At 44.3% G+C, this 22,660-nt stretch overlaps 1 protein-coding gene across 3 annotated transcripts in view; it reads left to right on the forward strand.

Annotated features, from left to right (window-relative positions):
• rhobtb4 (Rho related BTB domain containing 4) overlaps nt 1-22,660 on the forward strand; it is a 66,032-nt gene that overhangs the window by 17,935 nt on the left and 25,437 nt on the right. The window contains exon 1 of one of the 3 annotated variants that reach the window (XM_029717863.1): nt 9,550-10,630. The exons of the other annotated variants lie outside the window; for them this stretch is intronic. Within the exon in view, the coding sequence (XP_029573723.1) occupies nt 10,602-10,630 (29 nt within the window). The 5' untranslated portion in view covers nt 9,550-10,601. Of the gene's footprint in view, nt 1-9,549; nt 10,631-22,660 lie in introns of those variants that run through there. 3 annotated transcript variants of the gene reach the window in all.

Below are 22,660 nucleotides of genomic sequence, written 5' to 3' on the forward strand. Positions count from 1 at the left end.
GGACAAGCAAGCAGCAAACTCCACTTCCCTTTGCAAAACAAAATAAAAACTATCTCCCTGCTGACTTCCAAACTTCCTCAAGCTTTCTGGCTATGTCTGACAGCGTGGAATTGAGAGTTGATTCTATGGTAAGCCTATCTCTTCACTGGTTTTGGGGGACTGTTGGATGGCCCACTATGACACTGACCTACTTGTGTCAGTGTGGAGGCTTCTGGCTGTCACATGGTGTCTGAGGGGAGCTCTCTGTGGGTGTGGAGGTGCAAGATGCTGGGTGTTTTGACCAGTGGTGGAAAAAGTACCCAATTGTCATACTTGCATAAAAGTAAAGATAACTTAATAGAAAATGACTCAAGTAAAAGTGAACGTCACCCAGTAAAATTCTACTTGAGTAAAAGTCTCAAGGACAGTGGGCTGAGCTGACAGGGATTGAGACTGAAGCACGGGACATAGGACAGTGGGCTGAGCTGACAGGGATTGAGACTGAAGCACGGGACATAGGACAGTGGGCTGAGCTGACAGGGATTGAGACTGAAGCACAGGACATAGGACAGTGGGCTGAGCTGACAGGGATTGAGACTGAAGCACAGGACATAGGACAGTGGGCTGAGCTGACAGGGATTGAGACTGAAGCATGGGACATAGGACAGTGGGCTGAGCTGACAGGGATTGAGACTGAAGCACGGGACATAGGACAGTGGGCTGAGCTGACAGGAATTGAGACTGAAGCACGGGACATAGGACAGTGGGCTGAGCTGACGGATTGAGACTGAAGCACAGGACATAGGACAGTGGGCTGAGCTGACAGGGATTGAGACTGAAGCACGGGACATAGGACAGTGGGCTGAGCTGACAGGGATTGAGACTGAAGCACAGGACATAGGACAGTGGGCTGAGCTGACAGGAATTGAGACTGAAGCACAGGACATAGGACAGTGGGCTGAGCTGACAGGAATTGAGACTGAAGCACGGGACATAGGACAGTGGGCTGAGCTGACGGATTGAGACTGAAGCACAGGACATAGGACAGTGGGCTGAGCTGACAGGGATTGAGACTGAAGCACGGGACATAGGACAGTGGGCTGAGCTGACAGGGATTGAGACTGAAGCACAGGACATAGGACAGTGGGGTGAACTGACAGGGATTGAGACTGAAGCACAGGACATAGGACAGTGGGCTGAGCTGACAGGGATTGAGACTGAAGCACAGGACATAGGACAGTGGGCTGAGCTGACAGGGATTGAGACTGAAGCACAGGACATAGGACAGTGGGCTGAACTGACAGGGATTGAGACTGAAGCACGGGACATAGGACAGTGGGCTGAGCTGACAGGAATTGAGACTGAAGCACAGGACATAGGACAGTGGGCTGAGCTGACAGGGTTTGAGACTGAATCACAGGACATAGGACAGTGGGCTGAGCTGACAGGGATTGAGACTGAAGCACGGGACACAGGACAGTGGGCTGAGCTGACAGGGATTGAGACTTAAGCACAGGACATAGGACAGTGGGCTGAGCTGACAGGGATTGAGACTGAAGCACGGGACATAGGACAGTGGGCTGAGCTGACAGGGATTGGGGGTAGTGTCAGTGTCTGAATGTGGCTCATTTTAGGGAGCTGTTGGGTGAATGTTCTCGGGGTCTGGGATTCATGGTCTGGGCACAGAGGGAAGGAGACACAGGCAGGCAGGCAGGCAGGCAGGCAGGCAGGCAGGCAGGCAGGCAGGCAGGCAGGCAGGCAGGCAGGCAGACAGACAGACAGACAGACAGACAGACAGACAGACAGACAGACAGACAGACAGACAGACAGACAGACAGACAGACAGACAGACATACTGTGGCCTAGTCAGCAAGGCTCCCCTACTGCTCCAGCAGCCTGTGTAAATGTGTGTGTGTGTGTGTGTGTTGAAGATAGCTAAATCAACAAATATGGCAGAGCATATTTCCCAGTCTTATGTTTATGTGACGGCCACTGTATTTTTAGGAAATAATTGACTTTGTTTAGATAAGATAACTCTCTTCCTTAATCTATGGCCTCAATCATTCTCAACCCACAGTTCATTACAGTACACCAGCAAGGATCATTCTCAACCCACAGTTCATTACAGTACACCAGCAAGGATCATTCTCAACCCACAGTTCATTACAGTACACCAGCAAGGATCATTCTCAACCCACAGTTCATGACAGTACACCCGCAAGGATCATTCTCAACCCACAGTTCATTACAGTACACCAGCAAGGATCATTCTCAACCCACAGTTCATGACAGTACACCAGCAAGGATCATTCTCAACCCACTGTTCATGACAGTACACCAGCAAGGATCATTCTCAACCCACAGTTCATTACAGTATACCAGCAAGGATCATTCTCAACCCACAGTTCATGACAGTACACCAGCAAGGATCATTCTCAACCCACAGTTCATGACAGTACACCAGCAAGGATCATTCTCAACCTACAGTTCATTACAGTACACCAGCAAGGATCATTCTCAACCCACAATTCATGACAGTACACCAGCAAGGATCATTCTCAACCTACAGTTCATGACAGTACACCAGCAAGGATCATTCTCAACCCACAGTTCATTACAGTATACCAGCAAGGATCATTCTCAACCCACAGTTCATGACAGTACACCAGCAAGGATCATTCTCAACCCACAGTTCATGACAGTACACCAGCAAGGATCATTCTCAACCTACAGTTCATTACAGTACACCAGCAAGGATCATTCTCAACCCACAGTTCATGACAGTACACCAGCAAGGATCATTCTCAACCCACAGTTCATGACAGTACACCAGCAAGGATCATTCTCAACCCACAGTTCATGACAGTACACCAGCAAGGATCATTCTCAACCCACAGTTCATGACAGTACAGCAGCAAAGAGACATGATTTAATAACAATGTGTAATACAATTGCAATAACAAAGTAATAAAACACTGATACAAGCCCAGTGCTTCTTGCGACTGGAACAAGGAAGCCACTTGAGAGTTCTGTCACAAGGCACCTCCTTAACAAGCACTGCCTCTTCTAACGTTATAGCCCTCAGTGTAAGACCATGACCCCCTGCTTTATGCAGCATTCCAATCCCATCATTCATGAGGTTCCATTTGTGCCATGCCAGAGGGGGCAAGGGGGCAGCGCTTTCTCAGGACTGGCTAGTGTGTGTGTGTGTGTGTGTGTGTGTGTGTGTGTGTGTGTGTGTGTGTGTGTGTGTGTGTGTGTGTGTGTGTGTGTGTGTGTGTGTGTGTGTGTGTGTGTGTGTGTGTGTGTGTGTGTGTGTGTGTGTGTGTGTGTGTGTGTGTGTGTGTGCGCGCGTGTGTGTCCGTGTGAGAGTGCGTACACGCGTCTGCAGGTGGGTGCATGAGTGCATGTGAGTCTGTGCCGTGTGTCTGGTGAGGGCTGTGTGTGCGTGCGTGCGTACACTCGTGTGCAGGTGTGTGTGTGAGTCTGTGCGTGTGTATGTGTGTGTCGGCTGATGGACAGGGCTGAGTGACTGCATTGATAAGACTGTGGGAACAGTCTTAGCAGTAACAGCCTATCACTACAGAATGACAGAACTACCTATCAGCACCAAAACATGTTTTTCTCCTACATTCTTTTGGAACGTGCAGTACCTAGTTCCACCAGGAGATGTCAGTCTTATTTACCTCATACAATCAGTAAAGGGTATTTTTAGGTAGCATTTAAATATTGGTCCTATAATTCCCACCTTTAATGACATTTTCATCCAGAGGATTTTTTGTGCATCAGATGAGAACATTGGAAATATTGGGCCAACATCAGCACTGTCATGCATAGGCCAAAGGCATGTGATGCCAAAATATTTATTTATTTATTTCACCTTTTTATTTAACCAGGTAGGCCAGTTGAGAACAAGTTTTCATTTACAACTGCGACCTGTCCAAGATAAAGCAAAGCAGTGTGACAAAAACAACAACACAGAGTTACACATTGGATAAACAAACGTACAGTCAATAACACAATAAAAAAAATTGTATACAGTGTGTGCAAATGAAGTAAGGAGGTAAGGCAATAAATAGGCCACAGTGGCGAAGTAATTATAATTTAAATAAACGTCCTACAGGACACATTGTCTGGTCACAGTGCATGTAGTCAAAGGTAGACTCAGTGAAATTACTTTGCCACGTGCAGCACCGCAGATATTGTGATGAGCGAGACACACAGTATCGGCGTGTGGGCACAGGTTTGCTTCACACTTGTACAACGTGGTAGCCACTGGACCAAAACAGTGGAGAAGTTGAGCCTCGTGCTTCAACGCCCTTAGTTGTTGCGGAAATTGACCCACTATGCTGTTTACTTTCTGCATTTACGTCATAACGCTGACTCTACCTTTAAAGCTAGAATCCTTAGTTGCTACATCAATTTTTTGGACTTATAACCTAATGATATATACCCATTGATTCTCGAAGAATATAACTTATAAATGCCTCATGAGCTTAGTTCAACTTGTTATACTCCAATGATTGTAAGCAAAGTTAATTTAAACAAACACGGTAAAGCCTCAACACATGGTTAAAAGTATCATTTTGAGAGTGGTTACATTTCTCCATGTCCATCCCTCAGCTTTTTACCAAAACACAAGCAGGGTGTTCACTTTGTTATTGTTTCAATTAAGGATTCCGGCTTTAAGTGTTAAATCTATGCCCTTATAATGAAAATATAAAGTAATGCGTTACGTTAAATAAATGTTTATTCTTGGCAACACAGTGGCACTTCATCCCCTGTGGTATAGCTTAATGTTCCAGGCACTGAATTCCCAGACGTTCCGATCATGAAAAATAATGTCTAGTTTATTATACAGGTGAGGGAGGCTTACCTTTCTCATCTACAGTGCCATCTCTGTGCTCCTGTATTTACAGTGGTGGCTGAGCACATGACTGTTGGTGTTGCTGTGTGTGGTAGCACGTTGCCATGCCAATGATCTCACATACAGTGCCTTCAGAAAGTATTCATTCTGCTTGGATTATTCCACATTTTGTTGTGTTACAGCCTGAATTCCACACAATACCCTATAATGACAAAGTGACATGTAAAAAAAAAAGTTTTGCTAATTTATTGGAAGTAAAATACAGAAATATCTAATTTACACAAATATTCACACCTCTGAGTCAATACATGTTAGAATCATCTTTGGCAGTGATTACAGCTATGAGTCTTGCTAAGTAAGTCTCTAAGAGCTTTGCCCACCTGGATTGTAAAATCTTTGCACATTGTTATGAAAGAATTCAAGTTCTGTCAAGTTGGTTGTTGATCATTGCTATGCAACCATTTTCAAGTCTTGACATAGTTGTTCAAGTCGATTTAAGACAAAACTGTAACTTGGCCACTCAGAAACATTCAATGTCGTCTTGGTAAACAACGCCAGTGTAGATTTGGCGTTGTGTTTTAGGTTATTGTCTTACTGAAAGGTGAATTTGTCTTCCAGTGTCTGTTGGAAAGCAGACTGAACCAGGTGTTCCTATAGGATTTTGCCTGTGCTTAGCTCTATTCTATGTATTTTTATCCTACAAAACTCCCTAGTCTTTTCTGATGACAAGCATACCCATAACATGATGCAAGCCCCCCCATGTTTGAAAATATGAAGAGTGGTACTCAGTGATGAGTGTGTTGGATTTGCCCCAAACATAACGCTTTGTATTGAGGTTAATTTCTTTTGCACGTTTTTTGCAGTTGTACTTTAGTGCCTTATTACAAGCAAGATGTATGTTTTGGAATATTTTTATTCTATACAGGCTTCCTTCTTTTCGCTCTGTAATTTAGGTTAGTATTGTGTAGTTACTACAATGTTGTTGATCCATCCTCAGTTTTCTCCTATCACAGCCATTAAACTGTAACTGAACCTCTACAGGATTGGTGGGTCCCCAGCGGGACGGTTGAGCTAACGTGGGCTAATGCAATTAGCATTAGGTTGTAAGTAAGAAGATTTCCCAGGACATAGACATATCTGATATTGGCAGAAAGCTTAAATTCTTGTTAATCTAAACTGCACTGTCCAATTTACAGTAGCTATTACAGTGAAAGAATACCATGCTATTGTTTGAGAACAGTGCACAGTTATGAACTTGAAAAGTTATTAAGAAACCAATTAGGCACATTTGGGCATTCTTGATACAAAACTTTGAACATAAATACAATGGTTCATTGGATCAGTCTAAAACTTTGCACATACACTGCTGCCATCTAGTTGCTAAAATCTAAATTGCACCTGGGCTGAAATAATATACTGCTCAAAAAAATAAAGGGAACACTTAAACAACACAATGTAACTCCAAGTCAATCACACTTCTGTGAAATCAAACTGTCCAGTTAGGAAGCAACACTGATTGACAATACATTTCACATGCTGTTGTGCAAATGGAATAGACAACAGGTGGAAATTATAGACAATTAGCAAGACACCCCCAATAAAGGAGTGGTTCTGCAGGTGGTAACCACAGACCACTTCTCAGTTCCTATGCTTCCTGGCTGATGTTTTGGTCACTTTTGAATGCTGGCGGTGCTTTCACTCTAGTGGTAACATGAGACGGAGTCTACAACCCACACAATTGGCTCAGGTAGTGCAGCTCATCCAGGATGGCACATCAATGCGAGCTGTGGCAAGAAGGTTTGCTGTGTCTGTCAGCGTAGTGTTCAGAACATGGAGGCACTACCAGGAGACAGGCCAGTACATCAGGAGACGTGGAGGAGGCCGTAGGAGGGCAACAACCCAGCAGCAGGACCGCTACCTCCACCTTTGTGCAAGGAGGAGCACTGCCAGAGCCCTGCAAAATGACCTCCAGCAGGCCACAAATGTGCATGTGTCTGCTCAAACGGTCAGAAACAGACTCCATGAGGGTGGTATGAGGGCCCGACGTCCACAGGTGGGGGTTGTGCTTACAGCCCAACACCGTGCAGAACGTTTGGCATTTGCCAGAGAACACCAAGATTGGCAAATTCGCCACTGGCGCCCTGTGCTCTTCACAGATGAAAGCAGGTTCACACTGAGCACATGTGACAGACGTGACAGTTTGGAGACGCCGTGGAGAACGTTCTGCTGCCTGCAACATCCTCCAGCATGACCGGTTTGGCGGTGGGTCAGTCATGGTGTGGGGTGGCATTTCTTTGGGGGGCCGCACAGCCCTCCATGTGCTCGCCAGAGGTAGCCTGACTGCCATTAGGTACCGAGATGAGATCCTCAGACCCCTTGTGAGACCATATGCTGGTGCGGTTGGCCCTGGGTTCCTCCTAATGCAAGACAATGCTAGACCTCATGTGGCTGGAGTGTGTCAGCAGTTCCTGCAAGAGGAAGGCATTGATTCTATGGACTGGCCCGCCCGTTCCCCAGACCTGAATCTAATTGAGCACATCTGGGACATCATGTCTCGCTCCATCCACCAACGCCACGTTGCACCACAGACTGTCCAGGAGTTGGCGGATGCTTTAGTCCAGGTCTGGGAGGAGATCCCTCAGGAGACCATCCGCCACCTCATCAGGAGCATGCCCAGGCATTGTAGGGAGGTCATACAGGCACGTGGAGGCCACACACACTACTGAGCCTCATTTTGACTTGTTTTAAGGACATTACATCAAAGTTGGATCAGCCTGTAGTGTGGTTTTCCACTTTAATTTTGAGTGTGACTCCAAATCCAGACCTCCATGGGTTGATAAATTGGATTTCCATTGATTATTTTTGTATGATTTTGTTGTCAGCACATTCAACTATGTAAAGAAAAAAGTATTTAAAAAGATGATTTCATTCATTCAGATCTAGGATGTGTTATTTTAGTGTTCCCTTTATTTTTTTGAGCAGTGTACATTATGGCCTTTCTCTTTCATTTCAATGATGATGGTACAAATAAAATACAAAAAAACACGTTTTTTTTCTTTGCATTATCTTTTATCAGATCGAGTGTGTTATATTCTCCTACATTCATTTCACATTTCCACAAACTTCAACGTGTTTCCTTTCAAATGGTATGAAGAATATGCATATCCTTGCTTCAGGTCCTGAGCTACAGGCAGTTAGATTTGGGTATGTCATTTTAGGCGAAAATTGAAAAAAAGTTTGGCCTCATGGTGAAATCCCTCTCCGGCAACAGAGTTAGGAAGGACGCCTGTATCTTTGTAGTGACTGGGTATATTGATACACCATACAAAGTGTAATTAATAACTTCACTATGCTCAAAGGGATATTCAGTGTCTGCTTTAAAAAAATGACGTAGTCATTCAAATCAAATCAAATTTTATTTCTCACATGTGCCGAATACAACTGTTGTAGAAATGCTTGCTTACGAGCCTTTCCCAACAATGCAGAGTTAAAAAAAAAAAAAAAAAAATAGTAACACAAGAGGAATAAAATAAAATACACAAGAATGGAGCGATATACAGGTCAATGTGCAGAGGTACCAGGTATTTGAGGTAGATATGTACATGAAGGCAGGGTAACGTGACTAGGCATCAGGATAGATAATAATAAGGTATTTGAGGTAGATATGTACATGAAGGCAGGGTAAAGTGACTAGGCATCAGGATAGATAATAATAAGGTATTTGAGGTAGATATGTACATAAAGACAGGGTAACGTGACTAGGCATCAGGATAGATAATAATAAGGTATTTGAGGTAGATATGTACATGAAGGCAGGTAAAGTGACTAGGCATCAGGATAGATAATAATAAGGTATTTGAGGTAGATATGTACATGAAAGCAGGGTAAAGTGACTAGGCATCAGGATAGATAATAATAAGGTATTTGAGGTAGAAATGTACATGAAGGCAGGGTAAAGTGACTAGGCATCAGGATAGACAATAATAAGAATAAAATAAAGAACAGAATATAAGCAGAAAGTTATGTGTAAAAGTGTGTGTGTGTGTGCGCTTATGTACTGTAGTGTATGTGAATGTGTGTGAGTGTCAATGTAGTGTGCGTGAGTGTGTGTATGGTGTGTATATATAGTCTAGTGAGTGTGCGTAGGGTCAGTGCAAGATAGAGTCAGTGCAGACAGTTTGGGTACCATTAATTGACTATTTAGCAGTCTGGCTATTTGGCAGTCTTATGGCTTGAGGGTAGAAGCTGTCTCAGTTGGTCAGTTTTCGGGCCTTCCTCTGATATAGATAATATGATATAGAGTTCCTGGATGGCAGGGAGCTCGGCCCCAATGATGTACTGGGCTGTCCACACCACACTCTGTAGCGCTTTTTGGTCAAGGGCGTTGCATTTGCCAGACCAGGCGGTGATGCAGCTAGTCAAGATGCTCTCGATGGTGCATCTGTAGAACTTTTTGAGGGGCCCATGCCAAATCTTTTCAGCGTCCTGAGGGGGGGGAATCGAGCATCATTATTGCTTGCCCTCTTCACGACTGTGCGGGTGTGTGTGTGTAACAGTGTAGGTTCCGTCTCTCTCTTCGCCCCAACCCGGGCTCGAACCAGGGACCCTTGCACACATCAACCACTGACACCCCACGAAGCACCGTTACCCATCGCGCCACAAAAGCCACGGCCCTTGCAATGCAAGGGGAAACCCTACTTCAAGTCTCAGAGCGAGTGACGTCACTGATTGAAATGCTATTAGCGCGCACCACCGCTAACTAACTAGCCATTTCACATCGTTTTTGGGGAGTGAAGTACCATAGTCATGTTTTGGGAGTGAAGTATCCTAGTCATGTTTTGGGGAGTGAAGTGTCCTATAGTCTTTGGTTAGCTTTCTTCAATAAGAGATCAAATAATATGCCATCAAGAACTGTGTAATATACTTTGTATAATATTTGAAAATCATAAATAGATGTTCCACTTGTTTCATCTACAGTTTGTGCCAAAAGACACTTGTGGCAATGCTGTTGACAAGGGGCAATTCCATGATAACAGAATTACACTGAGACAAAAAAAAAAAAAAAACATTTACTGAGAAAAACTGTGCAGATGCAACATTTAGTATTATGGTAAAATCTCCCTCAGTTTTATTCTGTTACCGAACGTTGTTATCTGCACAGTTATTCCTGCAAATGTGTTCTTGTAAAATATTCAGGGGAAATTGTGAAAAGTAGTCCTTATGCATAGAGTTCTATGGTTTGTTAAACTTTGAAATCAATGTTTTTTGTTTGGTATACATTTTAGTATCGGCGTAATTCCTTTTTGGTTGTTAATGGGCGGGGAAACTGCTTTAGGGCGGTAACAGGAAGAGCACGACTCCTTACCATTGGCTCCCCGTCGCCAAGACATCATGACGCACACCAAGGGGGCGTGCCTTTGAAGAAATCAGCTGGAGAGACATAAACTCATAGACACGTAGTTCACCGAGGAGATAGTTAGGCTTATGGTTGATATTTTACCAAATAAGAGCAGTTTAGGCAAAAGTACAGAGTTACTTACTGCTTTAGCTAGATGCTAAATTAGTCAGTGAGCAATCTGAAGTGAAAGGAAGGAAAATGCTACCTTTGTTTTAGCGCTGAGTTTCTGTGCAACATTCGCTCTACCAAGCTAGTTCTCTCAAGCCAAGGCTCTCGAGTTGGCAGCCTCTTCTTTCCTCCGCACCACTCCTTTCTCGCGCCGGGTTAATGTGACGGGCGAACCACGCGCGGAGGGACATGTGGGTCAGTACCGGAACAGTCGGAAGGTAGGGAGGATGACAGTGCAACAGTGTTGCAGGCATAATGGTCGCGTGTTTACTTTTTGTTTCTGTTTTTGCATTAGGAGGTTGTGATACAACTCACTGCTTGAATGTTTCCCAAAGTTTAGAGCTGTCAACAATAGACTACAATGACAATGTAACAAGCAATAATGATGCTCGATTCCCGAGCAGCAGGACCCGTGCTGCTCGGGAACTGCTTGCATTCGGTTGTGGTGCAGCAATGGGCTTGGTCTGTTACGCAAGACTATTGCACCTGTTTGGGGTGTACCCACTTACCCTTATCTCCACATTAACGTGTTTTTTCTCACAATTTTAACTAATTTCACGTTTGTTTTCGAGTAATCTAGTGTATATTTTGGGGATAATTCTTGTCAGCAATGAAAATGCTTATGCATCAGTGGCCTGCAGGTCTCCTATCAGTGAACAATATATTGGGTCTCATACTGTAGAGAATATGAATAATCCGATGTTTGGTTATGAATGGTCGCTCATCAGCAGTCACACAAAACACCGTCCATTGATGCCAATTTAATAGTATGTTATAGTCTCCAGCAGCTTTCTGCATCCTGCAATGTTTCAACATGCAGTCTTTCATAGAAGAAAAGCTGAAAAGCAGATTGATTGTTGGTTTGTGGATGATGACATCTATCAAAAAACGTATCAAATGACACACACACACACACACACACACACACACACACACACACACACACACGGCCTGTAGATCATTAAGATGGTTAGGCTAAGCTAGGTTGCTGTACCACTCTATCAGTGATTCAGTTAGTCAGTACTCCAAATCACGAATTGCAGTCTGCCAATTATGCTGTTAGAAACATCGTTTGGCATGTTATCTGTTGGCCAAAACCAATGCCTTGTGAGGAAAGGTTACTTTTTATTAGGGAGGACAAGAGGAATTATCTTCCCCATATACGTTATTCATGTGTAATAAACACAACATTGCATGCTTTCCTGCGCTCAGGAAGTAGGATTTAACAAACCAAAAACTCTGCTGCTGCTCTCAGCTTTATCCTATATCTACATTATATATCTTATCATATGTATGCAGTCTAGAGAGGATACAGGGTCTAGCAAGCCATTATAGTGACCAGGGCCTGTTCTGTCTGTCAGAAGTTAAGAGATAACATGCTGCATTGAGCCACATGGAAGTAACAGACAGAGAGAGAGACCACATTAGAGACACATATTTCCAACAGATCACAGAGACCCACAAAGAATTTAAAAACAAATCAGACATCGATAAACTCCCATATCTGTTAGGTAAAATACCACAGTGTGCAGTCACAGCAGCAAGATGTGTGGCTTGTTGCCATGAGGAAAGGGCAACCAGTGGAGCACAAACAAATTGTAAATACCACCAATATTTATCTGTTTATTTATCTTCCCTTTCGTACTTCAACTACTTGCACATTGTTACAATACTGTACATAGCGAATAGTATAACGTGAAATGTCTATATTCTTTTAACTTTTGTGAGTGTAATGTTAACTAATGTTTCTTTGTTTATTGTCTATTCCATTTGCTTTGGCAATGTAAACATATGACCTGAGAGAGAGAGAGAGAGAGAGAGAGAGAGAGAGTGTGTGTGTGTTGTGGCAGACAGGCAGAGCCATGCCCAATGCCAGGGTCTGAGACAGAGCAGATGCCTGAGCTGAGAGGAGTGACACTTATCCTGCAGTCCAAAGTAAAAGTGTTCTTGTGGGTGGTTGGTTTACTGGTACATGTTGTCAGTGTAATGCTTGTCATTTTGAGCACCTTCCCCCTGAAAAGGCTGTGCACAGCCCTGTGTGCAAGTGTTTCTGGTGTTTACATATGCCTAAGCAGTTAGGGGTAGTCCCAGGTGATGTTTTGGTCATGTGACGTGCACTTGGAGCTTATGAAACACTGTTAGTAATGTCTGTTGTGTAAGAAAGGCTGTCTGGTGTATTCAGGATCCTAACAGAAGCTATGGAAGCTATTGATAATGGAAGGACATGGCGAGACATTGCCATTGGCTAAGACATTGTCAACCCTGGGGATATAGCTCGACCAAAGAGGAAGAGGGAAGGCATTAGAGAGAGACAGAAAGGGAGAGAAAGAGACGGAGAGGGAGGGAGAAACCTAGGAGGATATGGATTGGCCAATGAGGGTCAGAGAGATGATGGAGAGGGAGGAAGTAGGACAGAGAAGGATGCATGTCTTGTTTACAAGGCAGTGAAGCAGTAGAGTCACCCATCCCCAGACATACTCCCATAGTGCCGAGAGCTACCCATTAGGCCTGTTGTGATGGATGCATTTAGAAATGTTTGTGTTGTGTGTGTACTGTGTGTTCCTATAGCTATTTGTGTGTCTGTGTCAGAAGCCCAGAGCAGTTTAATAACATAGGAGACTGTAGCTGGGTGCCCCTGCCTCTCCCCTGGACCTATTTACAGTAGACCAGAGCAGCCAGGCGGTTTACAGTAGACCGGAGCAGCCAGGCGGTTTACAGTAGACCAGAGCAGCCAGGCTGTTTACAGTAGACCAGAGCAGCCAGGCTGTTTACAGTAGGCCGGAGCAGCCAGGCTGTTTACAGTAGACCAGAGCAGCCAGGCGGTTTACAGTAGACCAGAGCAGCCAGGCGGTTTACAGTAGACCAGAGCAGCCAGGCTGTTTACAGTAGACCGGAGCAGCCAGGCTGTTTACAGTAGACCAAAGCAGCCAGGCGGTTTACAGTAGACCAGAGCAGCCAGGCTGTTTACAGTAGACCAAAGCAGCCAGGCAGTTTGCAGTAGACCAGAGCAGCCAGGCGGTTTACAGTAGACTGGAGCAGCCAGGCTGTTTACAGTAGACTGGAGCAGCCAGGCTGTTTCCAGTAGACCGGTGCGCGGCCAGGCTGTTTACAGTAACCAGTTTGTGCCATTCTTGCCACTGTCTCCCCTTTTTTTCTCTCTCACACGCGCACACACACACATGTCCAGACATGCACAGACACCTGCTCTATTTATGAAGGAACTACAGTAATGGCGCCTGAGAAGATGGGCGCCGTTTTACGGTCTCCTAACCAATTGTGCTTCCCTCTGCAACTGGATCCTGGACTTCCTGCCGGGCCGCCCCCAGGTGGTGAGGGTAGGTAGCAACACATCTGCCACGCTGATCCTCAACACTGGAGCTCCCCAGGGGTGCGTGCTCAGTCCCCTCCTGTACTCCCTGCTCACCCACGACTGCATGGCTAGGCACTCCAACACCATCATTAAGTTTGCTGATGACACAACAGTGGTAGGCCTGATCAACGACGAGACAGCCTATAGGGAGGTCAGAGACCTGGCCGGGTGGTGCCAGAATAACAACCTATCCCTCATCGTAACCAAGACTAAGGAGATGATTGTGAACTACAGGAAAAGGAGCACCGAGCATGTCCCCATTCTCTTCGACGGGGCTGTAGTGGAGCAGGTTGAGAGCTTCAAATTCCTTGGTGTCCACATCAACAACAAATTAGAATGGTCCAAACACACCAAGACAGTCGTGAAGAGGGCACGACAAAGCCTATTCCTCCTCAGAAAACTAAAAAGATTTGGCATGGGTCCTGAGATCCTCAAAAGGTTCTACAGCTGCAACATCGAGAGCATCCTGACTGGTTGCATCACTGCCTGTTACGGCAATTGCTCGGCCTCCGACCGCAAGGCACTACAGAGTGCGTCCGGCCCAGTACATCACTGGGGCAAAGCTGCCTGCCATCCAGGACCTCTACACCAGGCGGTGTCAGAGGAAGGCCCTGAAAATTGTCAAAGACCCCAGCCACCCAAGTCATAGACTGTTCTCTCTACTACCGCATGGCAAGAGGTACCGGAGTGCCAAGTCTAGGACAAAAAGGCTTCTCAACAGTTTGTACCCCCAAGCCATAAGACTCCTGAACAGGTAACCAAATGGTTACCCGGACTATTTGCATTGTGTGCCCCCCCCACCCCTCTTTTTACGCTGCTGCTAGTCTCTGTTTATCTTGTATGCATAGTCACTTTAACTATACATTCATGTACATACTACCTCAATTGGCCCGACCAACCAGTGCTCCCGCACATTGTCTAACCGGGCTATCTGCATTGTGTCCCACCACCCGCTAACCCCTCTTTTACGCTACTGCTACTCTCTGTTCATCATATATGCATAGTCACTTTAACCATACCCACATGTACATACTACCACAATAAGCCTGACTAACCGGTGTCTGTATATAGCCTTGCTACTCTTATTTTCAAATGTCTTTTTACTGTTGTTTTATTTCTTTACTTACCTACACACACACACACACACATATACCTTTTTTTCACACTATTGGTTAGAGCCTGTAAGTAAGCATTTCACTGTAAGGTCTACACCTGTTGTATTCGGCGCAGGTGACAAATAAACGTGGATTTGATTTGAATAACCTAGGGTGCACATTTGCCGACAGTATCAGCGACCTAGCTACCATCGCCAGTCTATTTTCAATGGAAGGAAGACAATTAGCGAGCTCGTGACCAGAGTTAAATTTTTGTTTGTAGTGTGTGTATGCGTGCGTGGAGCAGACTGTAGCTGTCATCCTCTGAGGGGGTGCTACAGGCAGCCAGCTGTGTCAGTGTGTTTGGGTGAACTCTAGCCTTGAGGAAGAGGAGGAGGTGGGGGAGAAAGAGCAGGATGAGGAATCGGGTTTATGGAGCACTGGGGCCGAGCGGCTGCTACCATTCCAACTGTTACATAACTGGGAGGGAGAGATCTGGGAGGAGTTTGGAGAAAGAAGGTAGCCAGGAAGGGAGGGACAGTGGGTAGAGAGAGAGGGCAATGGGTGTGAAAAAGAATAAGTAAACTAAGGACAGAGAGTAACAACCAGGGAGGGAATAGCTGTGTAATCAAGTGGAGCGAGAGACAAAGGAGATAGGGAAGGTGAGCAATAGAAACAGCGAAAAGAGGCCTCCCGAGTGGCGCAGTGGTCAAAGGTAGAGGTCGACCGATTATGATTTTTCAACGCCGATACCGATTATTGGAGGGCCCAAAAAACCGCCAATACCGATTAATCGGCCGATTATTTTTATTTTTAATAATGACAATTACAACAATACTGAATGAACACTTATTTTAACTTAATATAATACATCAATAAAATCTATTTAAACTCAAATAAATAATGAAACATGTTCAATTTGGTTTAAATAATGCAAAAACAAAGTGTTGGAGAAGAAAGTAAAAGTGCAATATGTGCCATGTAAGAAAGCTAACGTTTAAGTTCCTTGCTCAGAACATGAGAACATATGAAAGCTGGTGGTTCCTTTTAACATGAGTCTTCAATATTCCCAGGTAAGAAGTTTTAGGTTGTAGTTATTATAGGAATTATAGGACTATTTCTCTCTGTACGATTTGTATTTCATATACCTTTGACTATTGGATGTTCTTATAGGCACTTTAGTATTGCCAGTGTAACAGTATAGCTTCCGTCCCTCTCCTCGCTCCTACCTGGGCTCGAACCAGGAACACATCGACAACAGTCACCCTCGAAGCAGCGTTACCCATGCAGAGCAAGTCACGTTTGAAGTTTGAAACGCGATTAGCTCGCACCCCGCTAACTAGCTAGCCATTTCACATGGGTTACACCAGCCTAATCTCGGGAGTTGATAGGCTTGAAGTCATAAACAGCGCAATGCTTGAAGCATTGCGAAGAGCTGCTGGCAAAACGAAAGTGCTGTTTGAATGAATGCTTATGAGCTTGCTGGTGCCTACCATCGCTCAGTCAGACTGCTCTATCAAATCATAGACTTAATTATAACATAATAACACACAGAAATACGAGCCTTAGGTCATTAATATGGTCGAATCCGGAAACTATCACGTTTATTCTTTCAGTGAAATATGGAACCGTTCTGTATTTTATCTAACGGGTGGCATCCATAAGTCTAAATATTCCTGTTACATTGCACAACCTTCAATGTTATGTCATAATTACGTAAAATTCTGGCAAATTAGTTTGCAACGAGCCAGGCGGCCCAAACTGTTGCATATACCCTGACTCTGCGTGCAATGAACGCAAGAGAAGTGACACAATTTCACCTGATTAATATTGCCTGCTAACCTGGATTTCTTTTAGCTAAATATGCAGGTTTAAAAATATATACTTCTGTGTATTGATTTTAAGAAAGGCATTGATGTTTATGGTTAGGTACATTCGTGCAACGATTGTTCTTTTTTCGCAAATGCCCTTTTGTTAAATCATCCCACGTTTGGGTGAAGTCGGCTGTCTTTGTTAGGAAGAAATAGTCTTCACAGTTCGCAACGAGCCAGGCGGCCCAAACTGCTGCATATACCCTGACTCTGTTGCAAGAGAAGTGACACATTTTCCCTAGTTAAAAGAAATTCATGTTAGCAGGCAATATTAACTTAATATGCAGGTTTAAAAATATATACTTGTGTATTGATTTTAAGAAAGGCATTGATGTTTATGGTTAGGTACACGTTGGAGCAACGTGTACCTAAGCGATTATATGCAACGCAGGACAGGCTAGATAAACTAGTAATATCGTCAACCATGTGTAGTTAACTAGTGATTATGATTGATTGATTGTTTTTTATAAGATAAGTTTAATGCTAGCTAGCAACTTACCTTGGCTTCTTACTGCATTCGCGTAACAGGCAGGCTCCTCGTGGAGTGCAATGTAAAGCAGGTGGTTAGAGCGTTGGACTAGTTAACTGTAAGGTTGAAAAATTGAAACCCCGAGCTGACAAGGTAAAAATCTGTCGTTCTGCCCCTGAACAAGGCAGTTAACCCACCGTTCCTAGGCCGTCATTGAAAATAAGAATGTGTTTTTAACTGACTTGCCTAGTTAAATAAAGGTGTTACATTTGTAATTTTTTTTATCGGCCAAATCAGCGTCCAAAAATACCGATTTCCGATTGTTATGAAAACTTGAAATCGGCCCTAATTAATCAGCCATTCCGATTAATCTGTCGACCTCTAGTCTAAGGCACTACATCGCAGTGCTAGCTGTGCCACTAGAGATTCTGGGTTCGAGCCCAGGCTCTGTCGCAGCCGGCCGTGACCGGGAGGCTCATGAGGCGGCACACAATTGGCATAGCGTCGTCCGGGTTAGGGAGAGTTTGGCCGGCAGTGATATCCTTGTCTCATTGCGCACTAGCGACTCCTGTGGCGGGCCGGGCGCAGTGCACGCTGACACGGTTGCCAGGTGTACGGTGTTTCCTCCGACACATTGCTGCGGCTGGCTTCCGGGTTGGATGGGCATTGTGTCAAGAAGCAGTGCAGCTTGGTTGGGTTGTGTTTCGGAGGACGCATGGCTCGCGACCTTCGCCCCTAGTTCGTACAGGAGTTGCAGAGATGAGAAAAGACTGTAACTACTACCAATTGAATACCACGAAATTGGGGAGAAAAAAGGGGTAAAAAAAATTAAAAATAAACATCGAAAAGAGTGGTGGAGGGAGCATTGGGAGAGGAGGTATGAAAGCTCCCACTGCACTGCACTGACCCAACCAAACCCATACTGAGACACTCTTATTTACAATGTGCAGGGATACTGGAGTAGTAGAGGTAGATATGTATAGTGGTAAGGTGACTAGGCATCAGGATATATGATAAACAGAGTAGCAGCCTCATATATGATGATTGTGTGTGTGGAGTCAGTATAAATGTGTGTGCATGTGTTATGTGTGTGTTGGAGTGACAGTGTGCGTGAGTGTAGAGTCTTGAATCAGTGCAAAAATAAAATACAATGGTCAACTCAGGTAGTCAATATAGCCATTCTGTGAGCTGTTTAGCAGTCTTATGGCTTGGGGATAGAAGCTGTTCAGGAGCCTGTTGGTGTCAGACTTGATGCACAGCTTGCCATGCGGAAGCAGAGAGAACAGTCTATGACTTTGGTGGCTGGAGTCTTTAACAATTTTCCAGGACTTCCTTTCACACCGGCTTATAGAGGTCCTGGATGGCAGGGAGCTCGGTCCCAGTGATGTACTGGGCTCTCCGCACCACCCTCTGTAGAGCCATGCGATCGAGGGCGGTGCAGTTGGCATACCAAGCAGTGATGCAGCCAGTCAACATGCTCTCAATGGTTCAGCTGTAGAACATTTTTAGGAATTGAGGGGCCATGCCAAACCTTTTTAACCTCCTGAGGGGGAAGAGGCGCTGTTGCATCTTCTTTATGACTGTGTGAGTGGACCATTGAAGCTCTTGACCCCCTCCACTGCAGCCCCGTCAATGTTTCCTCTAGTCCACTATCAGCTCCTTGGTCTTACTGACGTTGAGGGAGAGGTTGTTGTTCCAAAACCACACTGCCAGGTCACTGACCTCCTCCCTGTAGGCTGTGTCATCGTTGCCGGTGATCAGGCCTACCAATGTTGTGTCGTCAGCAAACTTGATGATAGTGTTGGAGTCGTGCGGGGCCACGCAGTCATGGGCGAACAGGGAGTACAGGAGGGGACAAAGCACACACCCCTGTGGATCCCCCATTTTGAGGGTCAGCGTGATGGAGGTGTTGTTGCCTACCCTCACCACCTGGGGGCAGCCCGTCAGGAAGTCCAGAATCCAGTTGCAGAGGGAGTTCTTCAATGCCAGGGTCCTAAGCTTGGTGACCAGCTTGGAGGGGACAATGGTGTAGAACGCTGAGCTGTACTCGATGACCAGCATTCTCACATACAGTTGAAGTCGGAAGTTTACATACACTTAGGTTGGAGTCATTAAAACTCGTTTTTCAACCACTCCACAAATTTTTTGTTAACCTCTCTGGTATCATTGGGACGCTAGTGTCCCACCTCGACAACAGCCAGTGAAATTGCAGGGCGCCAAATTCAAACAACAGAAATCCCATAATTAAAATTCCTCAAACATAAAAGTATTATGCACCATTTTAAATCCAACCACAGTGTCCGATTTCTAAAAGGCTTTACGGCGAAAGCACACCATGCGATTATGTTAGGACAACGCCTAGCCACAAGAAACCATACAGACATTTTCCAGCCAAGGAGAGGACTCACAAAAGTCAGAAATAGCAATTAAATGAATCACTAACCTTTGATCTTCATCTGGTGGCACTCCCAGGACTCCATGTTACACAATAAATGTTAATTTTGTTCGATAATGTCCCTCTTTATGTCCAAAAACCTCAGTTTTGTTGGTGCGTTTAGTTCAGTAATCCAAAGGCACAAAGCATGCTCTCAACATCCAGACGAAATGTCAAAAAAGTACAATAAAAGTTCGTAGAAACATGTCAAACGATGTTTAAAATCCTCAGGTTGTTTTTGTCATAAATAATCAAGAATATTTCAACCGGACGGACAAAAGCTTCGTCAATAGAAAAGGAAAAACAAGAAAGGCGCACTCCCACACGCTGGATTCATGTCTGGAAATGTCCACTGTCCACTCATTGAAAGTGCTGTATCTCCCTAATTTTTCAGAGTAAAAGCCTGAAACGATGCCTAAAGACTGGCCACATGTAGAAGAAGCCATAGAGATCGTGAACTGGGCCCTAAGACTTTCAACAAAATAATAGTACTTCCTGGATGGATTTTCCTCAGGTTTTCACCTGCCATATCAGTTCTGTTATACTCACAGACATTATTTTAACAGTTTTGGAAACTTGAGAGTTTCTATCCACATCTACCAATTATATGCATATCCTAGCGTCTGGGCCTGAGTAGCAGGCAGTTTAATATGGGCACGCTTTTCATCAAAGATTCCGAATGCTGCCCCCTACCCTAGTGAAGTTAACAAACTATAGTTTTGGCAAGTCGGTTAGGACATCTACTTTGTGCATGACACAAGTCATTTTTCCAACAATTGTTTACAGACAGATTATTTCACTTATAATTCACTGTATCACAATTCCAGTGGGTCAGAAGTTTACATATGCTAAGGTGACTGTGCCTTTAACCTCTACGGGCTAGGGGGCAGCATTGAGAATTTTGGAAAAAATATGTGCCCATTTTTAACTGCCTCCTACACCAACTCAGAAGCTAGAATATGCATATTATTGTTCAGGTTTGGATAGAAAACACCCTAAAGTTTCTAAAACCGTTTGAATGGTGTCTGTGAGTATAACAGAACTCCTATGGCAGGCAAAAACCTGAGAAGGTTTCATGCAGGAAGTACCCTGTCTGACAAGGTGTTGTTGTTCTTGCTTCTGTTTATTGAAGACTCAGGATCTTAGCTGTAACGTGACAATTCCTAGGGCTCCAATAGGCTCTCAGAACCCGGGAAAAACCTGAACGATGACGAGGCAGCCTCAGGCTGAAACACAGAATCCCCTTTTCCAAGTGTCCCATCAGAGGACAATAGAATTAGGCGCGTGCGCGATTCAACCCCGTGGAGTATTTTCCTTCGGCTGTTTAGCTAATTGCAGATTCCCGGTTGGAATATTATCGCTTTCTACGAGATAAATTGCATAAAAATTGATTTTAAACAGCGGTTGACATGCTTCGAAGTACGGTAATGGAATATTTAGAAATGTTTTGTCACGTTCTGCGCCATGCGCACGACCGTGATTTAGCATTCTGATAGTGTCTAGAACGCACGAACAAAACGCTGCTGTTTGGATATAACGATGGATTATTTGGGACCAAACCTACATTTGTTATTGAAGTAGAAGTCCTGGGAGTGCATTCTGACGAAGAACAGGAAAGGTAAGACCATTTTTCTTATAGGAAATGTGATTTTGGTGAAGGCTAAACTTGCCGGGTGTCTAAATAGCTAGCCCGTGATGGCTGGGCTATGTACTTAGAATATTGCAAAATGTGCTTCATCCGAAAAGCTATTTTAAAATCGGACATATCGAGTGCATAGAGGAGTAATGTATCTATAATTCTTAAAATAATTGTTATGCTTTTTGTGAACGTTTATCGTGAGTAATTTAGCAAATTGTTAGTAAATTCCCCGGAAGTTTGCGGGGGGTATGCTTTTTCTGAATGTCACATGCTAATGTAAAAAGCTGGTTTTTGATATAAATATGAACTTGATTGAACAGACATGCATGTATTGTATAACATAATGTCCTAGGTGTGTCATCTGATGAAGATCATAAAAGGTTAGTGCTGCATTTAGCTGTGGTTTGGGTTTTTGTGACATTATATGCTAGCTTGAAAAATGGGTGTCTGATTATTTCTGGCTGGGCACTCTCCTGACATAATCTAATGTTTTGCTTTCGTTGTAAAGCCTTTTTGAAATCGGACAGTGTGGTTAGATTAACGAGAGTCTTGTCTTTAAATAGCTGTAAAATAGTCATATGTTTGAGAAATTGAAGTAATAGTATTTCAAACGTTTTAAAAATCGCGCCACAGGATTCAACTGGCTGTTACGTAGGTGGGACGAATTCGTCCCGCCGGTCCCATAGAGGTTAAACAGTTTGGAAAATTCCAGAAAATGATGTCATGGCTTTAGAAGCTTCTGATAGGCTAATTGACAACATTTTAGTCAATTGGAGGTGTACCTGTGGATGTATTTTAAGGCCTACCTTCAAACTCAGTGCCTCTTTGCTTGACATCATGGGAAAATGAAAAGAAATCAGCCAAGGCCTCAGAAAAAAAATTTGTAGACCTCCACAAGTCTGGTTCATCCTTGGGAGCAATTTCCAAATGCCTGAAGGTACCACATTCATCTGTACAAACAATAGTACACAAATATAAACACCATGGGACCCCGCAGCCGTCATACCACTCAGGAAGGAGACGCGTTCTGTCTCCTAGAGATGAACGTACTTTGGTGCGAAAAGTGCAAATCAATCCTAGAACAACAGCAAAGGACCTTGTGAAGATGCTGTAGGAAGCGGGGACAAAATTATCAATATCCACAGTAAAACGAGTCCTATATCGACATAACCTGAAAGACCGCTCAGCAAGGAAGAAGCCACTACTCCAAAACCTCTATAAAAAGGCCAGACCACGGTTTGCAACTGTACATGGGGACAAAAATCTTACTTTTTGGAGAAATGTCCTCTGGTCTGATGAAACAAAAATAAATAGAACTGTTTGGCCATAATGACCATTGTTATGTTTGGAGGAAAAAGAGGGATGCTTGCA

This window comes from Salmo trutta, chromosome 27 (assembly GCF_901001165.1).
Source record: "Salmo trutta chromosome 27, fSalTru1.1, whole genome shotgun sequence".
NCBI classification, from domain to species: domain Eukaryota; kingdom Metazoa; phylum Chordata; class Actinopteri; order Salmoniformes; family Salmonidae; genus Salmo; species Salmo trutta.